Raw genomic sequence first — 22189 nt, 5'->3', positions numbered from 1 at the left:
CCGCCGCCGCCATCCCCTCGGCCCAGCCACAGGCGGCGGCTGCTTCTGCCTCCATCCTCCTCCGGGCAAGCAGCGTTGTTTGCGCGGCAACTCGCAGGTTAGGGGTTGGGGGGGCGCAAATTACTTGCCTTGCCCCGGGTTAGGGGGCGCAAATTACTTGCGTTGCCCCGGGTGCTGACAACTCACGCTACGCCGCTGTACCCCCCAAGTGTTCAATTATTAGTTGTTAACACAAATATTCACTGTTAGGCCTATCCTCCTCCATTCATTTAACTGTTCTTAAAAAAGATGGAACTTGTACCCAACTACGTCTAGGAGTTCCGTAGATCGCAGGTGGCTGCATTTGGAAACGCAGGACCTTAGGTGGTAATTCTGGCAACCTCTGCTCTTTGGTTGCTGTGTTCCACCGAGCCACGTTCCCTCGCTAGACGTGGCAACATCTGGAATTCCGGGTGGCCTTTTCTGCAGAACATTTTGCTGCCACAGACTCTGCTTGAACATGAACAAGCCAGTGCCCAGAAGACCAGAGAAGATACACCTCCTGCCTTCAGAGATGCAGAGCCACCAGAACTGAGCATGTTCATTCCACTACCCCTTCTTTAATATATTTGGCATCAAAGGTTTTCTAATAAAGAGGAGAAAAAGAGGTCTGGTGTTTGCTTGCTGGACTTCCATTCCATCCCACCTTAGGATCGTCTCCTCCTAGCAATCCCCCCCTCCATTCCCACGTTCCTCCAAGACGCATGAATCCCCTTCCACCAGCGGCCAGGTTGCTGTGGAAATCGGTGGGGTACCTGCGTGCCACTTAGCCCCTTCGTACAGGCCGCGAAGGAGAGAGCAGGCGGCACGGGGTCCCGCCTGTGTGTCACGCGGGAACGTGAATTGCAGTTCCTGGAATTATTCAGGGGAGTCCGTGTGTTTTAAGTGCACTCTGTGTCTTACGCAGCCCTGAAGCTGCAGTTACAGAGCCTTCCTTGCCAGGTACTCATTTGATAGCTTGGGATTTTCCAGCCCTTTTATCTTAAAGGAGCAGAGATGGGCCAAAAATAACAAATGAGCGAACAAATGAGGCCTTTAGGAAGGATGGGCCACCCTTTCGAGGGGAGCCAGTAGCATAGCTGTCAACTTACAGATTTGAAAATAAGGGACCAGCAGCCAAAATAAGGGACCTGCAGCCTCACCTGTTCCAGGCACTCCAGTCTTCATGTCCTCCTGCAGTCTGGTCAAACTCATGCTGGTAGCTTCAAGAGCACTGTCCAACCAACTTTGTAACCAGAGGTTCAACTGACTAGAATCTGAATCACATGCACCACAAGGCCTTTGCAGCCTCAACTTAAGATGGCTCCCGGGCCTGGCTTTGCACTGCAAAGTTTGCAGCAGCACATGCAACAAAATGGCGTCCAGCATTCAAAAACCCCTTCAGCTTGCATTAACTAGCCACACACACACAGCTTCCCCCCCCTCGCCACGAGATCGCCAGTCACCCACCATTTTAGTCAACCAGCTTCTTTCTTTCCCCCCATAAGTCAATTGAAGGAGCCTCCAAGACAAATTCAAAAGCCCCCCTCCCACGAGATCTCCTTTCCTTTTCCCCCACCATGTGCCCCCGCTGCAGACAGACATTTTTGCTGGCAAGGGTGAGTGGGCCGTCGATCCCATCCGATTCCAATCTGAGCACTCAGCACAGGTATGTTCAACTTCTGAGCCCCTCTGAGCCAAAGGCAGAAAGCCCAGCCAGCAGCCAAATGAAGCCTCAAGGAAAACCACGTCACCTCTCCGCTGGGAAGCGCTGAGCAAAGGGGAGTTCCCAGGGAACCCAGCCGATTTGATCGGCACAAGGCATGCAAGATCCACCCCCCCCCCAGGCGTTCTTAGACTCCTTATTGGGTGAGCAACACAGCCAAGCAACACAGTTGGAGCCTCCCTCCTCCCTGGCCGGCAGGGAGGAAGGGAGAGGAGCTGCTTCCTTTGAAATTTAAGGGACATCATTGAAGGGACATCCATCAATAAGGGACAGCAGCGCTGGAATAAGGGACTGTCCCTCCAAATAAGGGACGCTTGACAGCTATGGCCAGTAGGAGAGAGAATGCGCCTTTGTTCTCTTCCCCACCACCACCACCACTGACACGTTTGTGTGAATTAACAACTTTTGAAGCCGCAGCAATCCAGGTCACCTTGTGTGTGTGTTTGTGCACGACAGAGAGGAATGGAAAGATGAGAACGGCTCGCTTAGAAATTCATAGCGCTCAAAGGAAGGCATCTTGACTGCCAGCCAGCAGGTTGAATTGCTAAAATGGAGACGGTTTGCAGTGGTGCGTTAATTGACATTGTACCATCACTTATGATGAACACAATTTGCACGGAAATGTTGCAGGCGCTGTGACTTTTGCTGTGGGTTACACGTCTCTCCCCCTCGTTCTGTTTGCTCAGTATAGGGAATTTATAAAGCACCTATTATTTACTTATTTATTTTATAGGGACATCCATCAATAAGGGACAGCAGCGGGACATGGCGCTGGAATAAGGGACTATCCCTCCAAATAAGGGACGCTTGACAGCTATGAACCGGGCTGTGTCCATGTGCAGCCGCCAGGCCGCCCGAGGAGCCCTTCGGCCACAGCCCAGGCTGCGAAGAGGCACTTCCCGGGGAAAGAGGTGTCACCTGGGCATTTTCAGGCCTGGGGACGCGCGAGTGCCGGCAGAGTGGAGCACCTCTTGCCTTTGCTTCGTATATCTCTATCTTTCCGTCGGCGCCGCGGAGGCGAGAAAGCGGTCGGCGCACGCGCCCCCATTGGGTGGGAGAAAGTAACGGCGCGGCGCGAGGTTCCGGAAGTGGCGTCGAAGCGGAAGCGGAAGCTCCGGAAGGCGGAGGAGGCAGCAGCAGCAGCGGAGGCAGCAACGCCGGCAGGAGGGTGGCCATGGTGGACTACAGCGTCTGGGACCACATCGAGGTGTCCGACGATGAGGACGAGACTCACCCCAACATCGACACGCCCAGCCTCTTCCGATGGCGGCACCAGGTGAGGGGGAGAGGGAGCCCGTCCCGCCCCGCCTGCAGAAGCTCCTCAGGTGCAGCAGCCTCCCTTCCCGTCAGGCTCCTGCGCCGGCGGAGTGTCTTCCCTCCGCTTTCGGAAAGGCCGGCCTGCTCCCCCTCCTCCGTCTCCTTCAGGCTCCCCCCGCCCTGCCCTCTCCGCCGCAGCCTTTGCGAGCGACGCTCTCGAAACAGGCCCGCCGCCACCCCGACCCCTTTCTCCGGCGAGCCTTCCTTTCGCGACCCCTCTGAGGCCTGGACCTTCTTGAGCGCGCGCGGCTGAACGGGACGCGCCACTTTCCCGTTATGCTACTCCCTTCGCTTCTACCCCTGAGCAGTGCCGGATTCACGTATAAGCTAAACAAGCTATAGCTGAGGGCCCCGCTCTCTTGGGGGCCCCCAAAAAAATTAAAGGGAAAAAACCCTGGATGTACATTTCCAAAATATAAGATAAAAAACAAATAAAATAAAGCCTAGATACAGCAACAGTGTTTGGGTTGTGTAGGCTCCTGTGATGTAAGTAATGGGTCCCGCCTGCTCCCTAAAATCACTGGTTTGCTCCTTTCTGTATATAGGATGCCTACATTCTGCATGTGCACATGGATTTAGATATCTATTACGTCCATCGATTACCATATAGCATATATTCACAAAAACCAGCCACAATTTGTTGGTGACAAAGGACAGGTGGACATACAGTGGTACCTCGGGTTATAGATGTTTCAGGTTACAGACGCTTCAGGTTACAGACTCCGCTAACCCAGAAATAGTACCTTGGGTTAAGAACTTTGCTTCAGGATGAGAACAGAAATTGCGTGGCGGCGGCAGGAGTCCCCATTAGCTAAATTGGTACCTCAGGAACGGTTTCAGGTTAAGAACGGACCTCCAGAACAAATTAAGTTCTTAACCCAAGGTACCACTGTATCATCATTCATCATTTTTAATTTAGATACCCCCTTTCTATCTTACAATACTCAAGGCGGTTTACAAGCTGAAGAAACAAAAAATGTACATCTTGTAACAATCTAATGCAATACAAAAATGTGATAGTAAAACATAACTTTAAAATAGGCAACCTCCATCAAAAAAAGTAACATTCAACAATCATTAGAATAGTATAAAATAATAACATATAAAAGTTAAACAGAAATCCACTCCACAGTTACAGTTATATCTAAACCATAATCAATAAAATAATGGCAAGCCACAGTACATTAAACAATACAATACACATTGGGAAGCAGAGGGTGGAGCAAGGCAGGTGGAAGGAGGCCTTGCCTGATGGAGTCTCTCCCCTATAAGCTAAACAAGCTATAGCTGAGGGCCCTGCTTTCTTTGGGGCCACCCAAAAATTTAAAGGGGGAAAAACTGGATGTACATTTCCAAAATATAAGATAAAAAACAAATAATATAAAACAGATACAGCAAGAGTGTTTTGTGTTGTGTAGGCTCCTATGGTGTAAGTAATGGGCCCTGCCTGCTAGCCTGCTCCCTAAAATATCACTGCTTTGCTCATTTCTGTATATAGGGTGCCTACATTCTGCATGTGCAAATGGCTTTAGATGCCTATTACGTCAGTTACCGTATAGCATATATTTAACACAAAAACCAGCCACAATTTGTTTTGCAATTTTGCTTTATGAACAAGATTGGTTTGCAGCCAAATAATGAATTGAAAAACCTTAGTTTGCAACTGCCCAAATGTTTAATAAGATTAGTATTTACCATGTGGGAATGAATGTGTATGATGCACAGGAATAAAACTGATAAATGCAAAAAATTATGCTTGGTTTTCTCAGCAGCTCAAACTTTTTCCAGTTTCTAGCCTCACCTTATGTAGGTTCAGAAGACACACAGCCCTGCGTGTAATAAGTTTAATGTGTGTCTTGTCAGTTTCCAAGGAACAGCAAGTTAAAATGGCAAGAGTGTAAAGGCAGCATAATGCCAAAAATGTCTAGATCCCAGCTTACACTTCACAGTGTGTGAGATCAGAGGAGATGATCATCTCTTCTGACCTCCTTCCATATAGGCTGGGGGATTAATCCTACTAGGCATATCTTTGCTGCACACAGGAGCCTCTGTCTAAAGCTTGCAAGCATGAGCTTGATGGAATGACAAATCAAGGAGAGGTTGCCAAAAAGAGTAGTGATCTTGAAATTGCATATACAGTATGTGATGGCTATCCCTTTTGAAGGAAGAATTGGCTTTGCTGCTCCTATGTTTACATTTTATTTGCCCATTTTAGTTGTAACGCTTCTTACATTTGTAACGGCTTTATCCTGCCTGAGCTCCCTGTTAGGACTACTGGTCCCCATTCCCTTGCAGAGGCTAGAGGAATTTGTCAAATAACACAACGTTGCCTTGAAAACTCTGCTTGAGTCTTGCTATTTTAACTTTCTGTGTTTAGAAACTAGAAAGTGTGTATAAAATGTTGGCAGAGCTTTTTGCCTTTGAAGCTTAAAGACTAGCAGATTTATTTGTGGCATATGTTTCCATTAAGCCCATTATATGTTGTGTGAAGTGTCCTCAGTTGACAGATATGGAGATAAACACACATGAGTACACTGCAAAAGGTAGCAGCAGTAAGTCTGTAATTCTGTTATACGGAGTCCAAATTTATGCAAGATAAGAATGAGTGATCCATTCACAATATGAAGGAGTAAAGACATTGTAATATTATTGTTCTGTTAGTCTGAACTCCTGAAGCGAGACTGCTATTTTCTATGGTGTGAAAGACAAGCCAGGAATCTGAATTGAGCTATTCAGCTTTGCTGATAAATTCTAGTTCAGCAATCTCATTTTGGATATACTCCCATTTGAAGTCTTGTAGTTGCTATTGAAGTATGATGACTTCAAGGTCAGAGTAGCAGGGTGTACTTGGAATTTGAAGTATTCTCCTACTGGTTGCTGAATATTTTGACTTGCGATACCAGATTTCTGCCAGGAAAGCTTTGCCCAGAAAGCAATGCCAGCCTTGTTTCCTGGGTTCCAAAACTCTCAGCGACCACCGCAGCAGCTACTCCACCCACCCACGCTGCTGTGTATGCAGGAGCAGAAAGATGTTTGTAGGTAGGAGGTATTCATGTGCGGAGCAGCTGCTTCTTCTTTGCTTGGCTGCTGTCTTTGTGCGGTATACATGCACTCCCTTTCTGCACATGTACAGTGGTGCCTCGCAAGACGAAAATAATCCGTTCCACGATTCTCTTCGTCTAGCGGTTTTTTTGTCTTGCGAAGCAACCCTATTAGCGGATTAGCGCTATTAGCGGTTTAGCGGCTATTAAAGGCTTAGCGGATTAGTGGCTAAAAGGCTATTAGCGGCTTAGAAAAAGGGGGGGAAAGCGAAAAAAATTGCAAGACGTTTTCGTCTTGCGAAGCAAGCCCATAGGGAAATTCGTCTTGCGAAGCGCATTGAAAAACAGAAAACCCTTTCGTCTAGCGGGTTTTTCGTCTTGCGAGGCATTCGTCTTGCGGGGCACCACTGTAAAGGTTTGTGTGTGAGAGTTTTTTATTACTACAATAAAATCCCAACAAATCGGCAAGCAAAAAATATAAATATATAAAATTGTAAAATTCCAACATAGGAGGGCCAAAAGAAAGCCTTGTCACAAGGATGAAAATATGCTCTCATCAAGCTTTTTATATCCCTCATTTTTTGAGGCTAGAAGCCTGAACTGACGTTGATAAATATTAAGGGTGGGATCCACCTAACAAGACCCATCAGTGGAAGCCTTGCGCAAGGTCTTCTGCTTGTGCAACACAGCTTTCACACACACACACACCCCTCTCCTAAGACCTTAAATTTGCTGGGTGTAGGTATCAGGCAGACTCCTTGAACAAGGAGAGGGGGCTTGTTCTGTCTGGTAGGCTGAAGAGCTTGCTCTGACGGAACAATCAACTTAATGCAATGTTGAATTCTCCTCTCTAAAAAGCTTAACGCAGCCAGAAGAATTAAGGCTACTCTCACCACCACTCTATTCTAACCATCCAATCTGTGTAATAACTGCTAAATAACTTTTTTAAAAAACTAAAATAAATTAAAATAAAATTACAAATACTTACAATGTTAATAGTTGCCATAAAAAAGAAACAGTCCAGTACCCTACACCAGGCTTTCTAGCCAAGTACAGACCCCTAGAAGCTTAGAATAAGAAAGATTATATCTTTGCTTTATGCTGACTTCAGGATAACCCATGGGGGCCTTCAGTAGCAATCTTCCCTGATGCCTTCTGGTGCCCTTGCACATGCTTACTAGTTAGTCTCCATGTGGTGGAAGTGGAAAGTTGTTCCTTGGGCTGCAGGCTACAGGCTATGAGTCAAAGGTTAAGAGCCCTTTAGCTCTTGTTCTTCAACTTGAGCTTCTGCCAGGAGCTTAATATTGCCTGGTTGGGAGGAGAAAACAGCTAGGATTTTATTTATTTTTAAAAAGATGAATACATCAGATGTCCACCAGCTGGTGGCAGGGGACTTTGTCCCACATTTCTCTGTCAACTGGAGATTGTGTGTGTGTGTGTAAGGTCCTGGTCTCAGCTGACAGCACTACTCTAAACTAGAAATGAACTAACCTTTTTGCGATAGAAGGTGCCAGATGGCTATATTTCATACAGGTAACTTGGTGTACCTCATTCTGGGTTGGAAGTGTCCCAGTATTCGCTTGAAGTAATAAAGAGGCTGTAGTCACTTGGACTATATTGACTGAATACAATCCATTTTTCAGGCCCGAGTCGAGAGAATGGAACAGTTCCACAAGGAGAAAGAAGAGGTGGACAAAGGGTGTCGGGATTGCAAGCGGAAACTAGCTGAGTGTCAGAAGAAGATAAAAGAGCTAGAATTGGCCAACGTAGATAGCACCAAAAGTGAGCTGCAAAGGCTGCAGGCTGAGGCACAGCAACTCAAGAAAGAAGAGAAGAGTTGGGAAGAGAAGGCGGACGATCTCAGGAAGAAGGAAAAGAACATGCCATGGAATGTGGACACACTCAGCAGAGATGGCTTCAGTAAGGTGGGTCTAGTTGCTATGCAGCTTTGATTGATATGCACTCATTTGCTACCGGGAAGACTCAGTGTCTGGCCTTAAACTAAATTATGTGAATTGCACATATCTGGGCCTTGGATGACTTTTTACATATATCAGAAAAACCTTATGAAAGAAAATTAAAAATCTTGTTCAATGCCCTGGCCTATATAAATTGGGATCCAGTTACTTGAAGGAGTGCTTTCTCCCATGTCCACCTGCCCTTGCATTGTTAAGACCTGTGGAAGAGGACCTTTTGGTAGTGCTACAGCCGCCTAAAATATTCCAGGCAGCAACTCAGTGGAGGGTCTTCTCAGTGTTAGCATTCCAGTTATGAAACTCCTTCTGAGTTGCGCCTGGCACTGACTATTAAGAGCTTTAAGCGCCCGCTCAATAATTGCTTTTTCACTTGGGTGTTTGCTGTGCATTAGTGTCTGTTTTCTAATTACTGAGAGTGATATGCTACATTAATTTATGGCTTATTGTGTATGTTGTCTCCTGCTTTTTCCTCATACTCATTTACTCTTATCAGTGATAAATAAGTACCGTATTTTTCGCTCTATAACACGCACTTGACCATAACACGCACGTAGTTTTTAGAGGAGGAAAATCCGTAGGCATGCCACCCGTAGGCATTCCCTCCATAACACGCACAGACATTTCCCCTTACTTTTTAGGAGGAAAAAAGTGAGTGTTATGGTGCAAAAAATACGGTAAGTACTGTAAAACATTTTGCAGGCAAATAACTTTTTTGGGAGGGCTTGATAATAAGGCTTCTGAAGGGATCAAAAATTTTAGCAAAGATTGTTGTTTGTCTCGTCGATGAAAAGTGAACTCTACAAATTTTTGAAAATACTTCTATGCCACAATTTAATTTAAAAAATCAAAGCAGTTTTTACAGCAATTATATCTGTAAAATAAAAAATGCAGTTGCTAACAATTAGGTTTTAGGATAGCATACCAAACACTGGTTTTATTTCCTGAGTACTGAACTGAGGGAAGCAAGAATGGGAATCAAGCCTTAGAAATATTCTGGGATGAAGAAATGAAAGCCTCAGAAAGACTCCCTTAAACCCATTTGTTAAGGCTCAGAGTATTATGAGTTGAGTGACTCATCTTCAAGGGCAATGGAATTAGTTTTAGTTAAGTTTGCCAAGACCAAAATACTCCGACATTCCATTCCAATTTCAGCACAGTTTTGTTTACTAGATCTGTGGGATGATCATTTGAATAGTTTCAGCTCTCGGGAACTTTTGACATAGAGTCAGAGTTGCCTAGAACCTCAGTTGCCCAGAAATGGAAAACCTTGCTGGATTTGTGGTGTTTGTTTTGGTATAAAAATATGTGGAGTTTTGCATTAGCTGAAAAAATAATTCATAAATTACGTGTTACCAAAGACTTGGAGGACCCTGAAAAAATTATCATATACAAAAAATAAACACATAGGACTCATTCACCACAAAAAAATGTGAAATTCATCTTTCCTAATGGTCTTAAGTACTTTACCAAGTTAATATTAAGTCTCACTTGAATATACTGTGCTGCTTTTTACTATTTACCGTATTTTTTGCACCATAACACTCACTTTTTTCCTCCTAGAAAGTAAGGGGAAATGTCTTTTCGTGTTATGGAGGGAATGCCTACGGGTGGAATGCCTACGGATTTTCCTCCTCTAAAAACTACGTGCGTGCTATGGTCGGGTGCGTGTTATAGAGCGAAAAATACGGTTTTTTATTGTATTGATGATTTACTTCAATAAAATGTTTAAAAAAGATGACTAAATTAATTGCAAGGCTGCCAAATATTTTACACCAATGATGGGAAGCCTTCCAGATCATGTTACACTCCAAATCCCCCCTCCCCACCGACCACATAGTCAGAGATGATCTGAGTTGTAGTGCAACAACCTCTGTAGAGCTGCAGGTTGTTCATCCTGGGTTTTCCGGATTGTTTTATCTGTTCAGTTGCACTTGATCCTTTTGAAGCTGCTTCATCTCTTCATTCTTTTGCTGGTATTTTCCTTTTCTTACTGTATTCAGCCTAGGACTATCCTGGCCACCCTTTGTTGGTTTGGCCAACCTTGACTGCATTGTGGTAGCAATAGTGATTCTAACCATGCTTCCTTTGCTGTTGTAGAGTGTCTTCAATGTCAAGGCGGAGCAGGACGAGGAGTCAGAAGAACAGAAAGAGAAAAAGCACAAAACATATGTGGAGAAGTATGAGAAGCAAATTAAACACTTTGGTAAGGGAAAACTCTGCACTGATCTGAGAGTGCTTTGGGTTAAACAGCTTCTTTTTCTGTGGCTAAGAGCACTTGAGATCAGTGTGGCAAATTGCAGATACAGCCTTTGTGGACTGATATTCATTTGCTGACTGCCTTAGTTCTACCATCTGTCTGGTCATTTTAACTGTATCTAGTTTTGAAATTATTTTATGGTTTATGTTTTATGGGTCTTTGGACCACAATAAAGTATTGATTGATATTCATTTGCAGTTAGGTAGACTTGGTGTGGCTGGCTTGTAATTCTAGCTTAAAGTTCTTTCAAAGAAGATCAGAAGAGAGGGACTCTGCAGTCATGAGTACCAGAAACCAATGAGTAGTTGTACTCAGTATGGTCTCTCTGTCTTCCCTACCTGCAGGGAAGCAGGGTGCTCTTGACCCCCTTCAGCAAAGTCAGATAGCTCTCACTGTAGTTAGGAGACTGTAGAAATCTGTCTGGTCACCCAGAGCTGAATAACAGGATGATATGTTCTGTGCCCTACCTTGACTCATGTTCTACTGCAATCCCTTTTTGTTTGCTTATATCAGGAGAACATGGGTATATGTTTTTCCCTGTTACAAAATTGGGTTAGATCCTATTCTGGGAGAGGGAATGGTAATCAACATAACCATGTGCCTGATCCTGTCAGGCTGCAGCTAAAGGTAACTGGAGCTTGCCTGGTCCAGCTGGCAGCATTGGTTGGATTGGAGACTGCCAATTTCCAGCGCCTACTCTGTAAATAATACATTGGAGAAATGCATCTAGAAAAATGAGGATGTACAAATGTAATACTCCATGAGTTGCTTGCAACCTAACCCTAACCCCTAACTCAACCCCAACTCCAACCGTAACCCTAATCTCCAGCCCAGCGTTAGGATATTGGAAGATATGCTTTGTTTTTCAATGACCAAATTGCTTGTTCTGTGCAAAACAAGACAGAGTCTCTTAGGTCTTAAACATGCTTTAGGAAGACACCAAAGTGAGCAATTCCTGATCCCCATACAGTATGAAACTGTAGTTGGGGACGGGACGGGACCGGGACCCAGAAGCAAAAGCTTCTAGTCTCCTTGTGGCTATAGTTGATAAATTGAGAGGAGAGGAGCATTTGAGCCCAATACTTGGCAGACTTGCTACTGTAGTTCTAGACTGGCTTATTGCTGCTTCTGAACCCTGCCATTGCAACAAGGACCAGCAATCACATTTTCCATTGAGGACTGTGTTCACACAAAGGCAAGCCTTTTTAGGACTAGTGTGGAATAAGTTTCTTACACTGTGTTTAAGAAAATAAAAGCAGCTCTGCTTGATCATTTAAAAATAAATAGCATTAACTTACATGAACATCAATGCATCTTACGTGAACATCAATTCAGGTTATATAAAGTAGCTTTTAGAAACCAGTATCCTTCGCCCTTGTACTAATTGACCAATTGCAATTTTTTCTTTGTTTTAATAATCTTGTTACCATAAGGACTTAACTTCTTTAATATTATGTATGTTCCCAAGTCAAACTTCATAACTATTCTGGCTTCCCCAGTTGCTGCTTATGTGTTCCCTGTTAATATGACTGTAAAGTGCTAGCAGTTTTTTTACAGTGCTGTCATCTGTGTGTTAAAAGTCCAAAAGCCTGTTTAGGAAATTACCCCCCACCCCTAAAATCTGATTTTTATGCTTCTATTTTCTTGTTTCAAAAGGAATGCTGCGGCGCTGGGATGACAGCCAGAAATATCTGTCTGATAACCCGTATCTTGTGTGTGAAGAGACAGCCAATTATTTAGTCATTTGGTGTATCGATCTGGAAGTAGAAGAGGTGAGTAAAGCTGATGTAGCTTTTCCAGAAGCTGCAGTGGAAAAGACTAAGGACTGTCAGTGTATGACTCAAAACAAATGAGGACAGTGTGTTTGAGAAACTTTGGTGACTGCAAGGCAAGCTCTTAAGGGCCTTCTGCCTGTATTTACATGTAATCCCCATTTACACTGGGGTTATGTTCTAAGGCACCACACATTTAAATGAAATCACATGTATTTGAAACACCATTGAAAAAGCCTGTTATGCCCCTTTTTGTGATGTTTTAGGGTCACTTCCAGGTTCGTCATGATGTGCGTTTGCACAGTCGCACATATTGAATGTGCATAAATGGGGGTTGCTTGTATTTCAGGTCTTATTATAAAGGTTCCAAATAAGTATTTAGATCTAGCAGTTGCTTCAGTACTAGGAGTTAATAGAGTTTTCCGTGAACCTGCTTCAGTCACTTTGTGCAGTTTGATGGCTGTCTACCTCATAAGCAGCCAGTGTGGTTCTTCTGTCACATTTAACAGATTGCTTGAACCTGTTGTACAAGATTTATTTCCTCTGACAGTGGAATTATTTCAAGTGTTGTTTTGTGTCTGGTACTGTAGCGGCTGGGTCTTGCTGAGTCAGCCACTGCTGTCTCACTGCCAGCTATATGCCCAGAAGAAAATTCCAATTTTAGAGATGGCCTCATGAATTTGCAAAAAAACCACACAAAACCGCAGCATTGATTCTAGATACTATCCTGGGAAAATGAAGGGACCAGGAAGGCAGAATTCTGTATGCTTGATGGACATGGTTCTGGGTCATCTGGTATCCTGTGGTTGTAACCTTGGGAGCCTGAAGCTGAGATGGAGAGAGGGAGGATTGGGAGTGAGTTTTGAACGACGTTCTTATCATTTGCATGCTGGGCCAGGCTCAAATGACATATTGACAAGGGGAGTGTGAGTGTGTCTTTAAAAGTGCAACTGTTCTTTTGTCGCCTGTCTTAGAAACATGCCCTGATGGAACAAGTGGCTCATCAGACCATAGTGATGCAGTTCATCCTAGAGCTGGCCAAGAGCCTGAAGGTTGACCCTAGAGCTTGTTTCAGGCAGTTCTTTGCTAAAATCAAGGTGAGACTATTGCCCAGGTAATAGAGGAAAACCTTATCTTGGCTCTCCCCCACCCCCAGACCAACTTTGACAGTTGAGTTGAATCATTCACCTGTCAGTCACATGATGTCATAATGACATCAGATGATTAATATATGAAAATTGAAAGCTGATTGGTGTCAGTTAGCTGATCAGTACCTACACAGCTTGAAAGAGGTTCTCTGTGACTACCAGTCAACTGATCATTGATTATACTGGGCCCCTTTGAAGTCTCTGCAGAGGGGGTAATGCTTCTAAAAACTCATTTCTTCTGGTAGTTCAGCAGAGTTCTGGCTTGAGTGTATTTATCAAATAGCATGATGTATTTAGGTTTTGGCTGGCATTTTATGGACAAGATCAGCGTAACATCTTGTAAAGTTTGATTTGCTCCCCTGTTAAAGGGCAAGATATCTGCTCAGTACTGTGTTCTCATGTGTGACCTCCTCCACTTTCTTACCTGCCACCTTTTCCAATTTCGTACAGACTGCTGACCAGCAGTACATGGAGGGTTTTAATGATGAACTGGAAGCCTTCAAAGAGCGGGTGCGGGGCCGGGCTAAGGCACGCATTGAGAGAGCCATGAAAGAGTATGAAGAAGAAGAGCGCCAGAAACGACTGGGGCCTGGTGGCCTTGATCCTGTAGAGGTGTATGAATCACTCCCACCCGTGAGTCACTAATGCTTCTAACTGAACAAATTGATTGTATGAGGTTAACCCTTTTGCTTCCCTCTGTGTGTGTGTGTGTGTGTGTGTGCGTGTGTGTGTGTATGCACGTGCGCATGGTGGCTAACTTGCTTTTGTCCATTCACCCTTGGCCTATCCTTAGGAGTGGGGGTGAGTGTGAAAGCAGACAGCGTGGCTGCAGAACATTTCCCACACAAGCACACAGCCTCTCCTCAGCCGATCCGTGTAGATTAGCTGAGGCTTCCCTCATTACCTTTTTTTAGCCTGTGAGATGTGTGATGACTGGGGAGGGGGCAATTGATATGCCTATCAAGGTTCTTGGCTGAACAGAGGTGCTGTGACTACCTGTATATTTTTTTCTCTGCTGCTGCTGCCACCTAAATCAATAGCGTCTTCTGAGCTCAGAAGAAAACATTTGGGGCAATGGGTCTGGCTCCCAGGCTGGAGGGATAGCCACCTCTAGCTTATATTCAATTTTAACCTTATTTTAGCCCCAGGGTTCTAGCCATTTCTGTTCTTATCTATCTGCACCTTGGGGTGTATGGGGTGTTAGGGGAAGAGGAGTACTCCTGGCAGGGGACACATCATGCTCCCTCTAAGGTAGTTTGTCCAACTTTGATCTCCATCCTTCACTTTGCTCTCACCTGTGGCTCCTAGAAGCTTGTTGGCGTTCCTGCACTGCAGTGGGTTGAACTAAATGACCCTCAGGTTTCCTTCCAATGCTACACTTTTGTGACTCTAGAGAGTTTACTTTATTAATAGCCAATTTATTTGTAATTGAATGCAGGCCTTTCTGCTTGCACAGCATGTGCTCTGCCTCTGAGCTTTAGATAGTCTGTACTGTATACACTGGGACGCGGGTGGTGCTGTGGTCTAAACCACTGAGCCTTCGGCTTGCCGATCAAAAGGTCGGGAGTTCGAATCCCCGCAACGGGGTGAGCTCCCGTTGCTCGGTCCCAGCTCCTGCCAACCTAGCAGTTCGAAAGCACATCAAAGTGCAAGTAGATAAATAGGTACTGCTCCAGCAGGAAGGTAAACAGCATTTCCGTGCACTGCTCTGGTGTTGGGTTTTGTTGTGCCAGAAGTGGCTTAGTCATGCTGGCCACATGACCTGGAAAAATTGTCTGCAGAGCAGACAAACACCGGCTCCCTCGGCCTGTAAAGCAAGATGAGTGCCGCAACCCCAGAGTCGTCCACGACTGGACTTAACTGTCTGGGGTCCCTTTACCTTTACTGTTTCTACAACTCAAGATTTCTGCAGTCCTTTCATCCCTTCCCCTCTATATACATGCATATTTCTTCTTTCCAGGAGCTCCAGAAATGCTTTGATGTGAAAGATGTACAGATGCTTCAGGATGCTATCAGCAAAATGGAACCTGCTGTGAGTATTCTCAAAGTTAGGATTAGACATCTTCCTTTCAGGTTATGGGACTATGTGTCCAGATAGATATAGGAGATGTTAATTTATACATTCAAACATGTATGAGCACTCTTTGCCACTACTCTCCCCTCTGACACAAGGCTTGAAGACGTGCTCATATCTGCCACAGTCGATAATTAAACTTTTCTGTGCCCTCCAAATCCATAAATTGTGTGATTTTTCTTGGCAGCCCATTTTGGGAATTTTGGCGTGTACAATTGCATGCTGAAGCACCCTAATCTACACAGGTACCATAAGCATTATTGACCTTCCACTACACAGCTTGTTGGACCCATTAGCTGTGTTTGGTACCCTGCTTAAATTTCAGCATTGCATGCTTGCTCCAAACCTGATAAGCTACTGAAATAAGCACCTGTATACAGTGGTACCTCGGGTTACATACGCTTCAGGTTACAAACTAACCCAGTTCTAACCCAGAATTATTACCTCGGGTTAAGAACTTTGCTTCAGGATGAGATCAGAAATCGTGCGGCGGCGGTGCGGCAGCAGCGGGAGGCCCATTAGCTAAAGTGGTGCCTCAGGTTAAGAACAGTTTCAGGTTAAGAATGGACCTCCAGAACGAATTAAGTACTTAACCCGAGGTACCACTGTATTTTACATTAGGAATCAGACTTGCAGGGAGAAATCTCCCCTTCTAATCAAATTTCTTTCTTCTAACCAAAATTTTCCTTAAGCATTGAGCCACTTGAGGGAATTTTGTCACCATTTCTATAAGAAATTGATACATCCCAACAGAAGCTTCCCTTTTGCCTGTAAAGACCTATGGTTTAGTGCAGTGATGGCCAAACTTGGCCCTCCGGCTGTTTTGGGACTAAAATTCCCATCATCCTTGACCACTGGTGCTATTATCTAGGGCTGATGGGAGTTGTAGTCCCAAAACAGTTGGAGGGCCAAGTTTGGCCATCACTAGTTTAGGGTAAAAGACTTTATGCCTCTTGCATACTTTGCTATAGCAGCCACTGCTGCAGATTTGTTTAAACTACTTACCTTAAAGACTATTCTTGAAGTTCACAGTTTTGCTTTATTTTCTAACCTTTCATTTTAGGATAAAAGACATTCAAACTTAGTAATAGATGAGCTCCCCTTAGCTCGATTTGGAATTGGTATTTACTCACTTTCATTGCAAAAGTTTTTAAAGAGCTTACCTATTTTCCAAGAGATCTCTCCTAGTTTGTAATGTTAGCACGTCTGCTGGTGGAGTTGTGCAGGCAGCCTGCAGACTGCAGTGTTATGTTGCCTTCCTGGGAATTGCAGTTTTGGTTATATGCCACATATTGGTCAAATACTCCTCTAGTTCAGAGATCGTGAACCTTTGACTCCTATTAAAAAAGAACAACAATGTTTTCCAAGCATTTTTCAAAGCTTTAGGTTTTATCAGTAGTTTCCATTGCTTAGAAGCCTAATGAATAAGAATTCCTTAGAGTTGTTAGGTCATGTGAAGTGTAACATGCATATGGCCCTTAAGCAGGATATGTTTTGTGTCCCATTGTAGGAAGCGAAATACCACATGCAGCGCTGCATCAGTTCTGGCCTGTGGGTGCCAAATGCCCGAACAGCAGAGGGTGCAGAGAAGGATGACAAGCCAGATGTTGTCTATGAGGAATTTAAGAAGGAGACTTGTGAAGAAGACAAAGGAAGCCCCTGAACCTTTGGCACATATTTCTTTAAAGCAGACTTCTCCCGCCACCCTCTCTCCTTCCTTTCTTTTACACCAAACTATTCAGCGATGATGTGCTTTTACACACTTCATGAATTATATGAGCTGCTTCCTGACTAGCTCTTGATCTTTCACCACATCAGAAGCCCCTCCCTGTAAGCCCTGCAGAATTGTAAGGAAACTGTCGGAAGGCCCTGTGTTCCATTTTAGGGGAGGGTCTGCCACACCGTGCAGGCTCATAGGGGCCTGGCAGGTCCACCTTCTCTGTCTTGTGGTAACGCCAGTTGGTGTCATAGCTACAAATGTGCTGTTATATCTTTTTGTTTGGCAACCAGTTAAAGGCTATTGAGCAAATAAAAAGACGGAACTAGCTGAGAGTGGAACGGAGTCCGTGAGCACGGTGTGTCTTTTCTCTTGGGAATCGAACCATTGATTTTGTTGTTGTTTAGTTCCAGATCAGGATTGACTGCGGGAACAGCCGGGGGTGCATAGTCCAGTGACGGAATACATGAAGGTGCACAAGGTGCAAGATTTGATCCCTGGCATCTCCAGCTAATACATCTTGGGTAGGAGGGCTGGAACATGGAGAGAACTGCTGGGCAGTCCGATTAAGCAATAGGGGGCTAGATAGATAGTGATGTGACTCACTAATGGACAGCTTGTGGTATACCACCTGAGTTCCTGTGTGGGTCAGTAAAAGCTTGGTAGGAAATTTAGGGCTCATCCACTGACACATGATTTTTGATGCTTGGGCAAGATACCAGAACTATTGTGTCTACTTTCAAGTCTGTTAGAATTACCTGCCGGACCCTCGGAGCCTGTTTCACTTTGCACTGTGTGGTGCCTTGTTGACGTCCCCACCAAGCCTGTATAGATAGCTTGTCTTTTTAAAGGCCAAAGCTGTAGAAAGAATGCTTCAAGCTCTGCAGGAATGTCCAGGGGGCAGTTCCCTTACTGCATATTCCTGCAGGGCAATGGGGCTGGACTAGATCACCATAAGCATCCCTCCCAACTGCAATTCTGCGTGTAAGAGCAAGAAAGACTCTCTGAGTATTACACCATAGGGAAGGACTTTACAATGCATAGAGATTGCAGTGCATTATAATTAACAGACATTTCTCTTCAGTCTCCCACAGTAAACTGTAGCGTTAGACCAAGAGCCTCTCTCCAAAAGAGATCTGACTGTAAATTTACAAAGGTGGCTGGTGATGGACCTGTAGCCTCTGCAACCTCCCAGAACAATTCAATTGTTTCCTCAGAATCAGGGCCCCAGCTGAGGTGGTCCACTGCCGTGTGGGGGACATTGTTTCTATGGCTTCCCCATCTGAGGAATCAGCAGAATAAAGAGAACTGGGTACCCTCTAAGAAAGCCTTTACTTCTATGTAGCTGGATGTTGAACTTCCACTTTCAAGCCAAGTAATTAGCCTTATGCCAGCCTCTCCTCAAGTCTATAGGGTGACAGAAAACTGTTGTCACCTGACCTGCACTGGGAGCTAAGTGGGAAAGAACTGGAGCATTCGCCCTTCCATGTGAGGGCAAAAAGGCTTAATTTATGTATGTCCTGCCTAGTGGGAGGGACAACTCATGCAAGGATATCCTCCATTCTCTGCAGAAAATGAACCTTTATGGCATGCCCAATGCCACCTTCTCTCAGATGTTGGTTTTATGTACAGTGGTACCTCTGGATGTGAACGGAATCCGTTCCGGAGCCCTGTTCGCATCCTGAAGCGAATGCAACCTGTGCGTGCGCGGGTCGCAATTTGCCGCTTCTGTACATGCGTGTGACATCATTTTGAGTGTGTGCACATGCGTGAGCAGCGAAACCCAGAAGTAATGTGCTGCGTTACTTCCGGGTCGCTGCAGAGCGCAACCCAAAAATGCTTAACCCAAAGCTACTTCAACCCAGGTATGACTGTATTCTTGCACCATAATGATAGCCTAGAGGGGGATCACATCAGTATTTTACCTTTATTCTGAACTGATATTAGTGTTTTTGCTTTGCTTTTAATTCTCTTTCAGGTATTGGTTCCAAGAACTTGGGCTAAAAAATAAAATATTCTGTCTGGTTCTTGGTAAAGGTTGAGTTCTGCTTGCCTGCCTACACCTAAGTCAGCATCATTCATTGGAATAAATTATATTATTGCTTTGAAAAGTTTCAAATAACTGTTTAGCATTTCGCAAAATTTGCAGGGCAAAATAATCGGTTTGCAGCATTCCTATCTCACTGTCATGGAGAGTAGGACAAGTGCTGTAGGCCACTATAGATGCTGCAGTTTTAGCTACAGGGTATTAAGTAGACGTTTTGAAACAGGAATATTTAAAGTTGTCTTGGACATTTTGTGGGGAGATGGAGTATAAATCAAACTTGGATCATACTCTTAATTGCTCCTCCCCTACCTTTGCAGGCATGTTCTTAAAGAACCAATTTGCTGTGAGTACAGTCCAAGCATGGGCAGGGAGCGAACACCCTCAACAGGAGGGCAGAAAACCAAGGCCAGTCATGATTCAGGATGTTTAGCAAACATGTTCTCCAGATCCTGGGAGATGACCTGGAGCCAACCAGAAGCAATGTTAGGAGAGAACAAGCAGCTTCCCTAGGCCTGGGAAAGAGAGAGGTGGTTTGTACAGGAAATTCCAGGACATATGCATCATATGCGCTCAACATCTACAAGTAGCAGACTTCTTAAATTCCTGTTCATACATCCTGTGCACAGGCATGAAGCTGCTGACTGGAAGCAGGAGGAAGATAAAACTCATAACCAGGGAACATAGAGATCTTGTTGACGGTGGGAGCTGGTGCTGATGAGATTGACCTACAGATCCCAAAACATGGGAGCAAATGTGACGGGGAGACATTAAATAGAACTTGACACTCCTGATGAATGGGAGTGTAGTGTCTGTAAGGTAGTGCATTTGTATATACAGTGGTGCCCCGCAAGACGAATGCTTCGCAAGACGGAAAACTCGCTAGACGAAAGAGTTTTCCGTTTTGGAGGTGCTTCGCAAAACAAATTTCCTATGGGCTTGCTTTGCAAGACGACAATGTCTTGCGAGTTCCTGCTGGTTTTTTTCCCCTCCCCCCTTTTTCTAAGCCGCTAAGCCGCTTATCAGGTGATCCGATCAGCAGATAAGCTGCTAATAGCGCTAATAGCGCAAATCCGCTAATCCTTCAATGGGCTTGCTTCACAAGACGAAAAAACCGCTAGACGAAGAGAATCACAGAACGGATTCTTTTCGTCTTGCGAGGCACCACTGTAGTCAGAATACATGCCATGTTATCTTGTGAACTGCCCTGAGATCTTTGGATGAAGGGTGGTACACAAATTTTAATAATAATAATATTAATACTGCATGTCTAGCTATAAATGTTTGGCAGCCAGAAATTTAGATTGAACAAAGGGAACGGAAGTTGAAAGACACTGCAGGTGAAAGCTAATCCTTCCCATCTGCTTCTGCACGAAAGCCATTGTGCATGGGCTGGGCATAACTAGGACTGAATGTTCTACTCTGTGCTAAATAAATAAAAGGCAGCCCTATGCTCAGGAAGACTGAATTATGTGGCTTTGCATAATTTCATTTTGCAGGTGCTAGGAGCCCAGGAAGTGACATTTTTGTTTCTGACAAAAATGTGATATTGATAGTGATATTGATGCAGTATTATAAGCTGGGAGTAAAATGATCAAGTATTTCCCCGCAACCCTCCTAAACTACAAGGTCTATACATAGACTGCACTCAGGTATTTGTGCCTGGCCATACTTAAAAAACACCAATAATGCACTGAATATGAATGATTCAATATCTCCATTTAATGAAGTAAATTTGTAATGTCTTATAGAGGGGACATGCAAAACACTGCCATTGTCCTTGCCCAACAAGCTACCGGAGAGATCCAGCTCTCTCGCAGACTCGTAGAATCAAAGAATTGTAGGGTTGGAATGTACCTTGCAGGTCATCTAGTTCCTGCATTGCAGGAATCTTGACTAAAACATCCAGGACAAAATAAAAAAATTCCTTCCAGTAGCACCTTAAATACCAACTAAGTTAGTTCTTGGTATGAGCTTTCGTGTGCATGCACACTTCTTCAGATTTCGTGCATGCACACGAAAGCTCATACCAAGAACTAACTTAGTTGGTCTTTAAGGTGCTACTGGAAGGAATTTTTTTTTATTTTGACTATGGCAGACCAACACGGCTACCTACCTGTAACTACATCCAGGACAGAAGGCCATCCAGCCTCTGCTGAAAAGTCTCCAATGAAGGAGAGTTCACCACCTTCCGAGGGAGTCTGTTCTTGTTTCAGACTTCCTATCCTCACTAAGAGTTTTTCCTATGCTGTCCTAATGAAGGCAAAGTTAATGCTCCACTGAGAAACCCTGAATTCTTGTGTGAGAATGCAGGAAGTTTCATACCTCAGATCCTCATCTGTCCCTGTTCTTTCTTTAATGTAAGCCATTGCATTGCGTCTCTCCAAGTGTCATCACCAGTGAAGTTTCTGGTCCTTTTTTGCCAGGGGTGGCAGTGAAAGAAGGTATTTGTTTTTTGAGAGAAACTCACAATATTAGTTTGAGAATCCCTGTTTTAGCCCAATAGCATTTGACTTGTTCTGTGTGTTCTTTTCCAAGGCAGGATAGAATAGCAGTGAGAACCAGCCCACCTTTCTCTACAATGATTCTGGTTGTTTGCTTGATCTTCAGAACACCTTGCAATTTGTATGTTTGATGGCTTCTCTTGGAGTCATGTCCATCTTTCAGCGTGACTGCCTCACGGCTTAGCAAGATAATTTAGCTGTGTAGACCGATAACCCTGTTTTGAGCTTTGTTATATTTTGCAGTCATCTCCACTAAGTGCTTGATTATGCTCCCAGTGTTTTAACAAAGATACCCATGCAAATGCTCTCCATTGTCATTTCTGTGCTCCTTCCCCACCCACATACATTGTGTAGCACAGAAGCTGCAAGGCCATCAGACAAATGGGAGAAGAATGCAGAGACTTAGGTAATTATTTCAAAAGCTCCCTGGAATTATTTGCAAGATGTTTGTGAGATGAGGGAAGAATAACAGGGCAGAGATCAGAACATTCCTCACAAGGCTTTAGCTAGGCTAGAAACTTCAGAGAAGTGGGAGCAGGAGCAGCTAACTAAACACACATTTGACAGTAAATGACCCCTGGATGGTTAAGTGTTT

General features: G+C 44.5%; 1 protein-coding gene across 1 annotated transcript; it reads left to right on the top strand.

Moving 5' to 3' along the window:
* The first annotated feature begins 1728 nt into the window (after positions 1-1728).
* On the top strand, positions 1729-17391 carry CDC37 (cell division cycle 37, HSP90 cochaperone). Its single transcript, XM_083483141.1, has 8 exons — positions 1729-3020; positions 7746-8027; positions 10176-10281; positions 11992-12107; positions 13082-13204; positions 13706-13888; positions 15216-15287; positions 16840-17391. The coding sequence occupies exons 1-8, from the start codon at positions 2919-2921 to the stop codon at positions 16990-16992; spliced, it is 1137 nt and encodes a 378-aa protein (XP_083339267.1). The 5' UTR covers positions 1729-2918; the 3' UTR covers positions 16993-17391.
* Positions 17392-22189: the final 4798 nt, after the last annotated feature.

This window comes from Podarcis liolepis, assembly GCF_965112155.1.
Source record: "Podarcis liolepis genome assembly, chromosome: 17".
Lineage (NCBI taxonomy): Eukaryota > Metazoa > Chordata > Lepidosauria > Squamata > Lacertidae > Podarcis > Podarcis liolepis.
This window is presented reverse-complemented; position numbering and strand designations above follow the sequence as displayed.